The sequence below is a fragment of the Apostichopus japonicus genome, chromosome 8 (genome assembly GCF_037975245.1).
Source record: "Apostichopus japonicus isolate 1M-3 chromosome 8, ASM3797524v1, whole genome shotgun sequence".
Lineage (NCBI taxonomy): Eukaryota > Metazoa > Echinodermata > Holothuroidea > Aspidochirotida > Stichopodidae > Apostichopus > Apostichopus japonicus.
The window spans coordinates 30,782,304-30,798,260 of NC_092568.1; the positions used below are offsets into that span (position 1 = coordinate 30,782,304).

A 15,957-nucleotide genomic window follows, 5' to 3' on the forward strand; every position below is an offset into this window, starting at 1 on the left:
ATTTTATTCGGTACAATATAGTAACCTTATAGTTACATTATTGTTTACAAATAAATACTTGATAGTATTCATGAAATTATTGGAATAGACTAAATACAAACTAATTAAGAATGTTTAATGGATGAGTCAAATCGTGCATTCTCATGTATATTGAGATTAGAAATCAGTTCTCTAAGTAGCTATAGGTCTTAATGCAAGGTTTTGTTGAAAAGCCTACTCTTTGAATTTTGGGGTCAAACTTTAAAGGGGGATACCCCCGGACTGGTGGTCTAATTCTTTCCTGACCGTGTAAAAGTAAGAGGGCCTGACGTTTCGATCCTAGCAGGATCTTCTTCAGAGGCCTGACTGTATTTAAGGAAATACCCCGAATGAACCACTATCTCCCGACTGAGGATCGTATGTTTTCTTCATTTCTTTACTGGGTCTTCGAAAATGAACTGAATATTCAGTTATACTATATGCATCAAAGACAGCTCATACACGTGCAGAACCCAGCAACTATTTGTAGAAAAAGGTTGAAGTTCGGCTTCATGAATCACATTAACTTCACCAACAGAGGAGCTAAATCAGTCAACAAATCAATATTAAAATAAGGCTATGCATGGTTAATCGATCATTCAAAATTATGTGGCCGTAGCACTTAATATGACCGTTACAAACGATGTAGCTCAGGTCTATAATTACTGAAGAGAAACAGTAACATATCTGAAACAACTCCTGACTTTAAAGAGTTACAGGAAACATAATACCCAAATACGATGAATCACTTATATTCGCCGAGTACGGCGATATTATTGCCAATCTAAGGAAGTAGAAACAAGTGCAAGTTTCTGTTAGTACAGAATCGAATGACTCCTGCGGGACAGAAGATCACATTTTGCAATCATGTTCTTAAATTACCGATAAAACAGTTTCCGGGGTTGGGCAATTTGCGTGGGCTGGTCAATTACACGCATTTCCTGTCATCAACAGCTAACTCCTGAGCCGATATCTCGAGTTACTTAGGGGCAATACATTTTGATATGGGCATTTCAAGTACATGTGAAATAATTTTTCTCGTAATAAACCAGAAATTGTCTGCCATCGGAATAACCAATGAAAGTGATTTTTTTTGCTTTCTCTCTCGATCACTCTCTCTCTCTTTATATTTTCATTTATTGTGGTGATCTTGATTTGGATATGATTCCAACTTTACCTTGAGATGTAAATTTAAGAATAAATTTATGACTATATAGTTTATTCCATAAGGAGATTGATTCAAATTTTCAAGTCGAAATTAGATAAGTTTTTTAGGGGTGAGGGGTGGGGGAGTCAATTTTCTGTCCCTATTTTCAGGCACATAGCGGTGGATCGCCGTCTTGGGTAGGGGGTAAGGGGAGGGGTGTCCCCTTTTTGAAAATTTTTGTTTTAAGAAAAGGGCTTAGATGCAAATGGTTCTATCACTTCCATTTATTTACCGTTCATTGCATTCTCTTTAGTATTCCCCCTCCCCGGCCATTATCGGCTCCATCCCCCAGGTTCGTGTACATTTAGATTTTCTTTTTTTGCCCTCTTAAGTTTTTCACCTTCGCCCATCGTGTCCCAAAAAATTTCTGTTGGCCCCTCCCACCTCGTCCAATGGCTACGCCACTGGTCCCTTCCCATCTTGTCCTTTCCTCCGTCAGTCTGGGTCGGCCCTAGACTTACCCATTCTCTCGTACAAGTCTACGAAGTTCTTCATTCATGGTGACATGGTCATTTCCACTGCCAACGATTAGGCTATGTGTAGGCTAGATGACATTGTTTTCGATGAAAGAAAAGTGTGGAGCTGGATGGTCTGTACACATAACCACGGAAAACATCGTCTGCTTATGATTGATTCTTAGAATGAACCCGTTTCATTCCAATGTATGTCCGTTATCTCTAGTAGGAAACAGAGAGGCAGTACCATTATTTCAGCCAGCACGACATGTGAGAAAACACGACATGCATTGTATTTCAGATTGTAACTGACATAGGTTAGACCTAGGCCTAGCCTAACTTAGGATGGCCTAGCCTAAGTTAGCAGTAAATTAAGCTAGTCCAACGTAGCCTCTCTTAGTAGAGGTTTGGTCAGTCCCAGCGTATCAATCCTTGTTCATAAGCACACTACTCAGTCGTACTTGTGCGTAGCATTTAAGAATAAGTCAGATCAGAGTCTGCCTTCTGTTACAATTGTTATTAGGTTATGCATGGAGGCCATAGAAATGGAGTTGCCTAATGCACATGTACTGACTACTAGTACTGGTACATAACTGACGCACCTTCGTAATTGGCACACCTTCAAATATTACTAGCAACGATACAGCAGACAAGCAAAACTTTTTGCAGTCAAGCAGAGTTACATATTTAATGAATTTTATTCCATTTCAGGTTTATGCTGATCAAAGTGTGTTTTTTTTTAAGCTTTTAACCCCTCCCCCCCCCCCCAGTTTTGGGAGTAACTATAGAATGCAGGGCCACTCGATGATTCTATCTTAGCATCCGGATGCGCGGATGCTCAGTCTCACCCAAGTACGTATGTGAGTAAAAAATGTCTAAGTCCAAGTTCTTTCTTTTTGAGTGGATGCTTGGATGCAGGGTCAAAAATTTCCTAACTCCTTTCCTAGTACGCCCGTGGTGGATGCGCGGATGCGGAGTCAAAATGAAATATGTGATGGAATTTTAGAGGGCGTCATACATGTACGGATGCCTTTTAAGAACGACACACTATTGATGTGGCATATCTTCGTACATGCAGGACTTTCAGTATTTGAAATACGTGATGGTTTATAGGGAAACTTTCTAAGTCCATTCCTAGTACTCCCGGGGTGGATGCGAGGATGCGGAGTCAAAATTAAATACGTGATGGTATATGGGGAAACGTTTCTCAGTCCATTCCTAGTACTCCAGGGGTGGATGCGCGGATGTGGAGTCAAAATGAAATACGTGATGGTATATGGGGAGACTTTTCGAAAATTTTCTTAATTCCTTTCCTAGTACTTCCGTGGTGGATGCGCGGATGCGGAGTCAAAATGAAATACGTGATGGAATTTTAGAGGGCGTCATACATGTACGAACATGTACAGACACACCGCGCATCCGCGCATCCGGATGCTGGGAAGAGTTAATGAATGGCCCTGTATTCTATAATTGTACCCAGTTTTGCACATTTTTTTGGCATTTGGAAATCTTACTCCCTACAAATAACCAAAATTACCTCTATATAATACCACTACTCTCTGGGCCCTGACGTGTCATAGCTGGGGCCGTGTCATTCCGCCATTGGTACATTCCGCCATGGCGGTAAAGCACTTTTGTATGGCAGAAAGAGCACATTATTGTGGGTGCACTGTAGGCCTATATGTACTGTATTACCTAGGCCCGCAAATCCACAAAATCGGTCATTTGAATCAACAATCAGAATCGGTCTTTTTAATAAACAATCAACTTAATTTGATTTATTCAACCAACTATATTATATATTTGAAGATAGTACCTTACTAACTTACAATTAAAACTATTCAATCAACATACTGTACATACATTAAAGACTGTATCTATTCCTTAATCTGGTCTTAACTACAATTCAGTCTATGCGGCGATCCATCACATTTGAAGACAGTGTACCTATCCTTCCATTCGAATCAAAGAAAGTTTCACCGATACATTCCTGTGTAAAATCCATTCCTAAAATGTACCTTTCCGCCATAGGTTTCGAGCCTTTCCACAATGGCGGAAAGGATCGAAACATATGGTGGAATGGTATGGCGGTATGTACCTATGGCAGAATGGCACTGGAACCATCAGAGCTTAGAGCCTCAGAGCATAGCAAACTGCACCACAGTCAATGGATGTATACTTAGGCCTACACTACAGTTAGCTTAACGACGAATGTGTCAATTTACGGGTACAGTATGAAAGAACTTGACTCGGCAGACATGTTGTGGTCAAATTCTGCTCAATTGAACGTTGCGTAGGCACAGAACAATAAATATTTTGAGATCATTACATTTCTGAGGAAGTACACATATGAAAAACAAATACAGTTGAGTGATTTGATTTTTCATGATAGACATCGTTAATCAAATCCTTGATTGCGTCAATTATGAGCCCACCATGCTACCTTTCTTTTCAGGGCATGAAGCTTTGCAAGTATCTGCAAGCTATGATACATCACCAACAATGTTTGCTCTCCAGATTTAAAGCAAAAGTAGGCCTAAAGCCGACCAAGACTGCCTTAGTTCTAGGCCTGCAGTTCTATTAGTACTCACCGGTCAGACTCAGAGGGTATATGTTATGTGCCATTCATTTGTCTGATTAGTAAAGCTGGTATGCAATATAATTTGAGACTGGTTATAGTTACCAAACTTACCATCTTCAAAATGTGTATTAGAAAAATTTAAAAAAGTCAACTTTACTTAAATCTCTCTTTGCTGAAACATACAGGTTAACTGCAGTATGTAGATGTCAGATTTTGAGTAATCGTCCAATTCAGTTCATGCAGTGCTTCTCATACAAAATGCTTCGATTCAGCACTTTGGTATCCCCGTTGTGGGATCAACAGATTACAGTACCTGAGCATATGAAGCAGGCATTGTTGCAACCAACCATGAATATTGTCACTAAATTTCAAAGGTGTTGTGACTCGAACAAGTTTTCAGTCTTTCCCCATGTAAATAATATAGTAACTTGAATCCAGAAAATGGAATGAATCAACTTAAAATGAAGTGACTCATTATAAAGTCATATACTCATATGTACACAAATTGTAATGTACTGTCTGCTTCTAGTTTAATTCACTAAATTAAAAGTAACTTAAAATACAACTATAAAATGAATGTCAAGCAATATATAATGTACAGAATTCTTTATTAATTCAGATGTGCAGAACATGTGTGAAACACTTCAAAGTACAGCCTTCAAAGTACAGCCTTCAAAGTACTTTAAGGTCATTTAATTCAATAATTTATGCAGATTTCAGTGTGAAATATACAAATAATATTTGCAATTTACTGTCTGCTTCTGGTTTAATTCACTTAATTAAAAGACTTTACTATAAAATTAATGTCAATCAATACATGTACATTATGTATTATTAATGCAAATGTGCAGAGCGTGTGTGAAACACTTCAAAGTACAGTATACGAACAAAAAAACAAAACCAAACAAACACAATGTTCAACCCAACATTGAACATGTATTTTCTCCATGTTCACTTAAAGTGGCAGGCTTTGCTTGCTGAGAAGGGTTTAAGTTGATAGTAATCAATACAGTATTAATATATTAGTATTAAAGCGCCAGATACATCGGTAAATCAATTTAAACCTTCCAATTGTTCTTAACCCATTCATAAATTTAAGGAAGGTGGAAAAGCAGGAAGGACTATCAAAGCAAAAGCTCCAGTTTCTTCTTTAAAAAGAAACTGTTAGACTTGCATAAAACCAAAACAATTGAAGAATCTTGAAGAACAATACCCAGGCTTAAAATACATTTGGAATAGCAAAACAGGCAAAAATGTTTTTTTTTTGTAAATATCCCAAATTTTGAGGGTTTTCATTTATAAGGCAAAATATCCTCCTGAAATATTTTGTACAAACAGGGTGGTTCTATATCTCTGCTAGAAAAAAAAAATCAGATTTTTTCAATGTGACATGTTTTGAGTTATTGGCTGTCAAAGACAACCTCTTTTGAACATAGAGCAGCTTTGCAAAAATCTTGAGAAAAGCTAGAACCCTGAAATTTGATAAGTTGTTAGAGCTTTACACTAATAATTAAAGTAAAAAGCTCACAGGTCTCACATTGTTATGTTGGTAAAGAATTGGCATTAAAGACCCTTCCTCATGCTGAATCACAGCATGAAATAGCAACTTTATCACTGCACAACTTACAAATTTATTACATGAAAGCATAGTAATCATTTTTTTGTATTGTTTGGACTGGACATAATACCCTCTGAAAGAATCAAGTATCCTGAAGAAACAGTTTAGGAACAATTTATCACTAAAAATAACACATTTTTATGTGAAAACTACCAAAGTTAAACACTTTGGCACTTTTGACTTGACCTAACGCGACAAGGCAATGCTTTTGTAGCCTAATATTGTTAGTTTTCCAATTCTATGGGATATAATCTATGAGTGTCTGTAATGGGAAGTTTGTAGGAGTTTTAATTGCTGAGAAATCAGACCTCAAAAGTAAAGAAAATGGCTTGGTGGGGACAAATTGCAGAATTTCATAGTGTTATAAATCGGCCAATTTTGAAGCAATGTGACAGGAAGTTTCAGAATATGCATATGTCATGGTGCTCTAATCATGCAATGAGGGTGGTAAATTTTTGGAGAGGGTCCAGCAACAGCCATCAGTGATTTGACACGGAATGACAGACCCATATCAGGTGTCTACTGTCTTATATAGGGTTCAGCTAGAGGACTGCTTAATAATGACTATATAAGAGCTCAACAATGTGGCGTCATTACAGTTGCAACAATTTACAAACAGAAATCCTATTAATTATAGTTTGTTCGCATCTTACCTTTCTTGATATATATTGATTGCAGTTAATACGAATGGATCCATTCACGTACCGGGACTCTTGTTCCCCTGTCGGTGCAGCTGCCAGGGAAGGTGACTGTGAGTTGCTCTATCGACTCATCCAGGAAGGGAAACCTATGGATGTACGAGACAATCGGGGCTGGAGCCCCCTTCATGAGGCTGCAGCACACAATAGTGCAAAATGCATGAAAGTTCTGCTGGCATTTATGGAAGATAGAGAAGGTACTATTTATAGTCATTATTCCTCGACATCAACCTTCCTTATTTCTGCATGGTTACTAACTCAGTATATGTGTACAGAGTGTAACATACCGTACCATGTTATACCATTATTTTATCTTTTGTGAATACTTTGATGTGTATGCTCCCTTAAGTTTCTCCTCCCACAGCAGTTGCATAACTTCATACAAATTATCAAGCCCCTCCCCTTCACATCCCCTCCCCCACTTTTCATCTGCCTTCCTAATGTCGCCTTAAAACTGACTTCCCGCCATGGATAATAAGATTAAATTGACTCCTTAAATTGAATGGCAGATTAAGTAAATGACACTTTTCTTCTATTTGACAAAAGGTCCTTTTCTTCACTTTTCAACATGAAGACTATGTTTGCACTTTCAAAATTTTAAAACCAGCAAACACTTTGTCATTTCTTCAGATATCAACTTGCAGACTTTAGAAGGGGAAACACCTTTATTTCTTACTGGAATGTCCAACTGTGATGAATCGATGAAAGTCCTGCTGGAGAATGGAGCCAATGTAAATACACCAAACAACATGGATCAAACACCTCTTATGAAGTGTAAGTACCGTATGATTGGGTAGATTCTATCCCCATGTTCGAGGAGTGTTGATGGTAAAATTAAACTTTTCTCTCTGCTGAGTGAGGTGAGATTATGATAACTGTGGTATCTTGAGTCAATCTGCTGCATATCTTGGTTTTGCTACAGCACTGAATCATTGTATTACAGTATGATCAAGGAAAACTTGTTACATATAATGATGTATTTATTTATTTAACTTGGTTAGAGAAAGAAATGAAAACCGTCTGCAACAATTTGTTGGTGTCAAATGTCATCAGCGTGTGTTAGGTCACTTCATTTTGGTGATAGGTGAGGATGCAGAAAGTATGAATGGGTCTAAGGTCGCAAAATATCATCCACATTCTATTAGCATTTTAAGACTTTATAGCAGCCTGGTGAGCCTCTCAAGAAGCCGTACATTGGTTTGTTGGTCCTCTTCTCTGAACATTCATGATTTGTGCTGCCCATTATGGTGTATGGATGTGAGTTAAGTGCTGTTCAGAAGTATTCCAATTATCAGTGTTTACCAATCTGGACACATTAATTCTCATTGTCACTTTATTGCAATTTTGCTTTCACCTGAGTTTCAGAATTGGTTTAATTGTTTGAAACAGTTCATGTCTCCCTCTTGTCAATCTCTTGCCAATTAACAATAGTTGACAAACAAGGGTTTGAAGTCGGTTCTGTAAACTACAGTATGGGTGCTGCGTTTTGGAGTGTAAGATTTCCATATTTTTTTGTTTCTTCCTTCTTCATCAGTAATTAGTAAGAAAGTTGTTAATCCACTGTGTCTGGAATTGTTGATACAATACGGTGCTGACGTCAATGCCCAAATGTGGAACGGATGGACCGCCCTCCACGAAGCAGCCTATCGGGGCAACGGGTCTGTAATAAAGCGGCTACTACAAGAGGGAGCTTCACTGGATGCTAAAGATGACTATGACATTCAGCCGGTGTTTGCTGCAGCTCAGTATGGCCATGTTGACTGTCTGAAAATACTTCTTGAATCAGGTGATATATCGTTTCATTATTTGTCCACACAGCAGGTATTAACAAACAAAATACTCTGAAAAGTTGGAAGGTCACCAAGTAGCAATCTACAGCCTGAATCCTTGTACGTTTTATGTTGTGTATCATATCATTCAACAATGCTGTAGTAATATACAGTAATATATAATAAGCTGTCGGCTCCCTTAAAGCAACTCTTTGAGTTTACCAAACCCACAATGTATCACCCAGAAGAAGATTGTAATTAATCAGAATGAAGATACATTCTCTAGTGTTTGCACAGGTTATCCGGGTACCCGCCTGACGCGATACTACCCGGTTCCTAATTTATTACCCGAATCCTACGCAAAGTGTGATTTAAAAAAAAAAAAATTGGGCAAACCGACGGTTAGGCAGATTTCCCATTGACTTAGTGTGGTATTAGGCTACCATGTGGTCGAAGATAACAGCAATAACGAAGGTACCCGCCCGACGCGATACTACCCGGTTCCTTATTTATTACCTGAATCCTACGCAAAGTGTGATTTTTTTTTTTTCGAACCGATGGTTAGGCAGATTTGCCATTGACTTAGTGTGGTGTTAGGCTGCCATGTGGTCGAAGATAACAACAATAAGAAAGTATTCCATGGATATCTTATAACTGTGTCACAATTTCAGCTAATAAACAGATTGCTAGGCTAGATTACCCCATTGACTTAGTGTGGTGTTAGGCAACCATGTTGTCGAACGTAACAACAATAATGAAGTATTCCATGGATATCTCATAACTGCGTCACAATTTCAGCGAATAAACAGATGGTAAGGCTTAGCTAGCTTTCTCATTGACTTATTGTGGTGTAAGGCTACCATGTGGAAGAAATTATGATTTATTCATTCGTTTATTTCATAGAAGGAAAGGCTGACAAGGAATTTTACGAGATGTTAATGGATTATAGACAGATTAACTAAAAAATAATAATCGCAAGTGGCTTTTTACTATTGGTTTATTCGAAATGCGATCAAATTGCGCGAATCGCGCAATCTTGCGTCTAATACGAACCCTGGGCCTGCATAATAGATAGTAGAAGTAACAACTGTTTAAGAGCTAAATTGGATATTTATATGGTCTGATCCAATAGACGTGGAGAGCAAGCATAAGCAGCGGCGGCAGTGCGATGTTAGTAGTAATGTGAATTATAAGTTATTAACAAGTTAATGAAAGAAACAAGAGCAAATAGAAATTATTGAGGTTTTATACCTTACCTTACACCTACGTATTTGAACATGAAAACATTGCCAGTAGAGAATATAATTCATTTATTATAGCATCCAATATGTAATTTCTTAAAAATCCTAATACACGATGGTAAACAATTTTTTTCCGGGTACCTGGATACCCGACGGGTAACGCCTCTCGGGCACCCGGTTCCCGATTTTTGGACCTGTGTAAACGCTAACATTCTCAGATATTTGCATACAAAAGAATGTTAGCCAGCGATTAATTAATCAATTTGAATTGATGGTCTGTAATCGATGTAAAGTTGAAGGTTGACTTTTGGATGACATTTGACTTTATGCTGTTAACTGATCATACTGTGGAATGTTGCCTTGTTGAATGTTCTTCAAGATTGTTTCAAAAGTTGAAAACTATAGCACCATATTTGTAGATCTAAGCACCATCCATTTCACCATAATTTCACAAAGGAGAGTTGTTAGAGGAGTACAGGGTGTGTAAAAGTACTTGATTTTACTTTGGCTACTCATGTGCAAGTAAGAGTACCATTGCAAGTACAGAAAAACATTCTCAGAATAAACAAGCATGAGTAAATATAGGGACTCAAGTCTGTTGATTAGTCAAACTTTTTCTACATTTCTCAGGTGCTGAAGCTAATTCCAGAGCCACAGATGAAGCCACAGCTCTGTATATTGCATCGCAGGAAAACTATCCAGAATGCGTCAAAGTACTTCTTAGCCATGGAGCAAGAACGGACCTAAAAGTAGGAGGATATGCAACGCCACTTCACATCGCAGCTTGGAAAGGGAACATAAGGTGCGTAACATCCGACATCATTCTATTAAGACGAATCACCCCCCCCCAGCTTTTCCTCGTGGACATTTCTTTTAAAATATACATAAGTGTATTTTGCCATGAATAGAAAATATCAAACACTCTCCTGTTATGTACTTTATTTTCGACACGTCTTGACTCTCTTTGGTGTTTTTCTATTTTTATTTCTACTGGCATTTTTATTTTTGGCTCGGTGAATTTCTGCAAGGACCGTGAACTTCCCAAGAAACTGGTTCATATGGTTCTCAAGGTTTTTCAACCCTGTGAAAATTAAAGGCAATTTTCAGAGCAGTTAACAGGATAATTAAGAGGTTCAAAAATATAAAAATGCTTGACTAGTTGCACGGTTGCACCACTCTTGGCCAAGGAGACACTTCATCAAATTTACCATTGCCTACTCTACCTACTCAAACAGAATTGTTTAAAAGTGGAGTATGGTCGGAATATCTTTAGGAATGAAATGTAATAGGCCTCTTTCAACTCAAGTTATGATTACCAGTTATAAGTGTTGTGAACTTCTGACATTCATTTTCTTAGCAAAACTAGGTATGTTTGGTTGAAATTTATTTTTGGTGTCGCAATTTAAGTTATTCATCTGCTGTAAATAGTGTGGGTAGGTAGCCAAAGGGTACATAATTTTATGCAAATCATTTTTGATATTAGTATATAATTAGTTGTATTTTTATTTATAGATGCATGGAACTCTTGGATCTTCTGACAAAACCTTGCGTGAGGAAGTACACGCCTCTCCACCATGCAGCTCAAAACGGACAACTTGAAGCGGTGAAGTATCTGATCGCGAACGGTCACGATAAAGAAACCGGAGTGAAGTTTGACTCCGAGACAGGCCAACGACTGTATTCTGAGCCAGCTTACAGACCAGAGCCTCCTCTCTACTGTGCCCTGGAGGAGAAAGAAATCAAAGTAGCGGAGTATCTGCTGTCGTTAGGGCTTCCAGAGAGTTTGGATTGCTGCTCGGTGCAGTGTCCTCTGCATATATCATTCCCGCACATTCCCAGTCTGGACTTACTCTTGAGACACGGTGCTAACGTTAACTGCGGACACTTGAGCATATGGGGCGACTACCTCGGGGACTGGGACGAATTCAAGCACGCCACAAAGTTTTTACTGGATAGGGGGATGAAGGAGAGCCTGACGTGTAAGTTTGTCAGTCTCGATAAATGCGAAATGGAGAACATGAGCGACCTTACGGATTTAGTGAAGTACTTCAAATTACTGCATCATTACATGCCATCCATCAAACTGTGCCGACATGCGGAGGCTGCCTTAGAAGCCAGCGGTGTATTGCAGAACATACAGAGAATAACTGGTGAGAATTATAATTATATATATATATCGCAGGCCTGCTTGATCGATTTCTATGATGATACATCAATCGATCAATCAATTGGGATCTTGAGGGGTATAAATAATAATAATAATAATATTATTATTATTATTATAAAGGTAGAGAATGGTGACACTGATGATCACTGCCTACCTGGGTTGCTTCCAAAATATGGAGGAGGATTTTCCCATTTGCTGAAGTTTATAGCTTTATCAAATTTGCTGGAAATTTATGACATCTTTAGGTCGAAACCACGTCATAGTATTTTGCTAGGCAAATGTTGAAATTTGATGGTACTTTGTTAATGCATCTGGGCTCTCATTGTGAATCATAATTCACTGTTTTTATAGTGATCAGGAACATTTGTCCTTAACATTTGGTATTTGGAGTAAAAAAGTCTCAATACTTTCCCTTTTGATATTTGTTGCCTTCTTCTGAGGAGCGTACCTTAGTTAATGGTCTGTGTTCTACATTGAAGAGATAACAAAAGTGGAAAATTTTCGAAAAATTTATATATCACAGAGTAGGGTGGAAGAAGTGTATGGGTACACTGCGGGGAATAATTTACCCAGTATTGCATCATATGATGCTATGCCAAATTGTCAGATTGTTCGGTAGTGACATCACAGAATATTGTGCAAGCGCTCATCCAAATAAATCTCAACAAGGGAACAAGCTATTTATCTGGAAGTTGGATCAGTGAGCTTCATTTCACAAGCTCTATGCTATAAATATACATACATCATTTAATTCTCAGCCATTGTTAGACCCTTAAAGTAGTAAATGCATTGTGACTCTAGGTATGTGGCACCAAAAGTGTGAACTGTAACTGAGATGGACGATGTGTTCAATCGCCTGTCACCATATCAGGATTAGGAATGTGCTTAAATTATCTCTTTCGTTTTCCCTTGTCTCTCTCTCACTCTACAAAGGTAACCCACCATCACTTCAAAACTTATGCAGAATATATATCAGACATCAAGTCGGCACTAAGAAACTTGTAACTGATGAATGGGTGGACAGGTTACCCATACCACCACCATTGAAAGATGTTCTACTCTACAAGGATGTCAGGGTAGACAACGACGATGACGACGTCGATGATAAAGGTGATGGAGTGTGACCAAAACTCTATAAAGATAGGTCTGCGAGTCTCCCCTGACTCGGTACCTGTTTGGTAATGGTCCTAGAAGCAAAGTAACGCACAGCCTCTTCACAGCAGTAAAACTCAAAAGCGTTGTTCACAAATGCATTGTAGGCTGGAAATGTCTGTTGGTTGGTTACCCCCGCTTGGTCTGTTTGTACTTTTGTGTTTGCAAGAAACCTACTTGAAAGGCATGAGTTTTTGGTTCCTCAACTGGGTAAAGGTCAACGTACTACCATACCTCACCAGGAAAGATTTGGTGAAAGTTTGCCCAAAGTAATGTCATCATAAACTTGATGAGAGCCATTCTGATGATAAAGTGTCATCCTTTTCAGTTTTTCCAATTAGGGAGAAAATTAATGTCGGGGTACACCCGGTTCTTTCCCGGGTAAACAGATGCTCTCAAGTGGCAAAATGGAATTAGGAACATGTTTGTTAAACTTCATTACATGGTCTGAAGGGTAATTTGCAAATGGTCTGTGCTTAAACTCCCTGTTGCTAAGGCCCTATTAAGGGATACTCAAATTACTGTAAAAATTTAAAGAAAAAAAGATAAGGAAAGAAAAAGGAAACTCATAATTAAAGTAATGTGTTTTATGTTCCAAGTTATTTTGACATGTTTCCAAAATGCTTGAAAAAAAATACACCACAAAACTGTTTGTTTGCATCATAATAGAGCCAATAGGTTTTGCCCTACAGGAAAATATTTCATTCGGTTTGTGATAAAGTACCACAGCAATTAGTTCTGACATTGATTCAAGTGTGCTTGCTAAAGAGTGTGGTTATAGACAAGGGTAACATTAAATAGGCTAGGTGCATGTGCTAAGGAAGCAGTGAAGAAGACTCTTGAAAGTGTTTGAAATATGTCGGAAAACTAATGTGACATTATTTAAAAGGAGAACTCAGAAAGGTTTTTATCTATACTATCAGTGTTATGCTGTGGAGAGAGGAGACATATGACCTTTGACATTCTATCAGTGCCATTGTATTTTTTACCAGATTTCATTGCACATGGTGTGAGTCTTGGAAACGTAGTGATTATAAATAAAGTTAGCCAGTTGAATGTGTGTAGAAGTTTTTATTATATAACATGTTTAGCTATTGAAAAACAACATTGATATTAGTGTCTGCCTTGGTTGAGATGTCACAAAGACACTTGACCTGTTGGTTCTAACTTTCAGAGATATTTTCTCATGCACGAACATTGCATGGCTAAGTGTTTTATGGTAAGGGTGTCACTGTACTATAACTGATTTATGCAGTAAATGCACTGACTGCTCCTGGTTGCTCTTCTCTTTCACAAAATCATTTCCTTAAAGGAGACTTTGCAGTGTATATGCAAAAAAAAAGTATTGTTGATATATGCACGCTGCCAAAATATCACCGTTATGGTACAAAACAGATTTGTATCTTTTCTCATGTTAATTGCAATATCTGAGAAACATGAGGCATAGCCCAGTTAAGATAGACAGGGTAATAGCATAATGATAAATTTTTTTCAGCAGGAATCTGAAAGGTTCCTGTATTTGGCAAGATTTTGTGCAAGTTTTCTACAGTTGAAAGTTGTTTGAAGAAAGTATATCTTAAAAGCTGCTGAGTAGGCCTAATGGATTTGAGATGTAAACAAATTTCTGTTACCCCACAGGAAAGAAAAACAAGTGGGTTAGTGTTCCACTCAAAATGACTCAGTTATTACTTTTGTGAAGAAACTGTATCTGCAGTGGTTAGGATTAGGAATGTATGTCACTGTTCATGTTAGGCTACATGAAAAAAGGACTGAATTACATGGTGGTGCCGCTGTGGGCAAGTTTTACACCCTTCTTTCGTTATGGCAGGCGACTGGTTAGAAACAAGTATCACCACATCAGCTTTACAAAGACGTATTTATTTCTCAGTGTATTGATATAATATTAACGAACCTTGATGAGATTTACTTTATCACCTTGTTACAAAGACTTCAGCTAATCTTGTGTTGAAAAAAAATACACCTGGTCATACAACACTGTAACACATTTTATTGTGGCCGCTTGATAAAGTTTTCCCCAAAATTTTCAAAAAGGAAAAAAGTATCTAATAAATCTGTATATATGCTTTCAGAAAAGACAGTAAATACGGCTAGCTGCATTGTATCAATAAGCCTTGCCTCGTGATGTATTATATAGATCAGTGGTGGCAAATTTGTTTAAGGTATTAGAGCCACATACCATAAACTTATATATGAATCTCTGAGAGCCGCAAGACAAAGAACAAAGTTGTCAATTTAAATTTAACTGTGATGCAAAAAGGAGCTCTGCCAAAGTATTTCCACAAGCCATGTGTTACATTTCAAGAAGCCACATGTGTCTCATGAGCCACGGTCCAGGCCCCCCCCCCCATCCCCGGCATTACCTTGTAGTGGATTCATAACATTTTTTGTAGGAAGTTGAAAGGGTAACAAACCTGCTTGAATGTCCTCAGATCAAAATACTTAACATGTTGAATGATGGATCTAAGCTGTACTGTATGGAATACAGTTATGACATGTTGTATACATATCTTGGCCCCCAATAACATATGACATATCATATCAGTCATGTGACTATTCACAGATGTTTTGGATGGCCCTACCCTCCCCCCCCCCACCCTCCCCCTTCTCATTAATGACATAATGTTTTCATAAATGTGTTGTTTGACTCTCAGATGTTTGCAGTACACTTCAAACAGTTAAACTTACATGCAATACTTTCTCTTCTTATTCAGTCTTTTGATTAGTGTATACCAGAGAATGATATGGTTCTACTTGGTAGAGATCCATTCAACTTAATTTCACCAGCCATTGATATGACCCAATTGGAGAATTTTAATGAAAGCTTTTAATGAGTATAAATATATAACTGCTTGCAATCGCCTGTCAAGCTCTGCAACTCACAGTAATTATTTGATGTTCATGCAGCTGATACTATTACTACTTATTTTATTACAAATGCAGTTTTCCATCAGATTTTCTGTGGTATTAAAACCACTGATTACCCTCAAATTAAACTTCTTTATGAAATATTACGGCCTAGTCATTGACAAA

The 15,957-nt window shown here is 37.9% G+C and overlaps 1 protein-coding gene across 1 annotated transcript; it reads left to right on the forward strand.

The window, feature by feature from the left end:
- Positions 1-1,773: 1,773 nt before the first annotated feature.
- LOC139971546 (uncharacterized) lies at positions 1,774-13,543 on the forward strand. The gene is made up of 7 exons (XM_071978112.1): positions 1,774-1,950; positions 6,558-6,774; positions 7,208-7,351; positions 8,112-8,363; positions 10,218-10,389; positions 11,100-11,737; positions 12,688-13,543. Exons 1-7 carry the CDS (start codon positions 1,867-1,869, stop codon positions 12,876-12,878), a joined length of 1,698 nt encoding a protein of 565 aa, XP_071834213.1. The 5' UTR covers positions 1,774-1,866; the 3' UTR covers positions 12,879-13,543.
- The last annotated feature ends 2,414 nt before the right edge of the window (positions 13,544-15,957 follow it).

What these genes read in the sequence shown, in the direction of transcription:
- LOC139971546 (XM_071978112.1), top strand. Translation starts at nt 1,867, where the DNA reads ATGAACCCGTTTCATTCCAATGTATGTCCGTTATCTCTAGTAGGAAAC. An exon ending in TATTTCAGCCAGCACGACAT is followed by an intron (nt 1,951 to 6,557) that starts GTGAGAAAACAC and finishes TATTGATTGCAG; the next exon opens with TTAATACGAATGGATCCATT. An exon ending in GAAAATACTTCTTGAATCAG is followed by an intron (nt 8,364 to 10,217) that starts GTGATATATCGT and finishes TACATTTCTCAG; the next exon opens with GTGCTGAAGCTAATTCCAGA.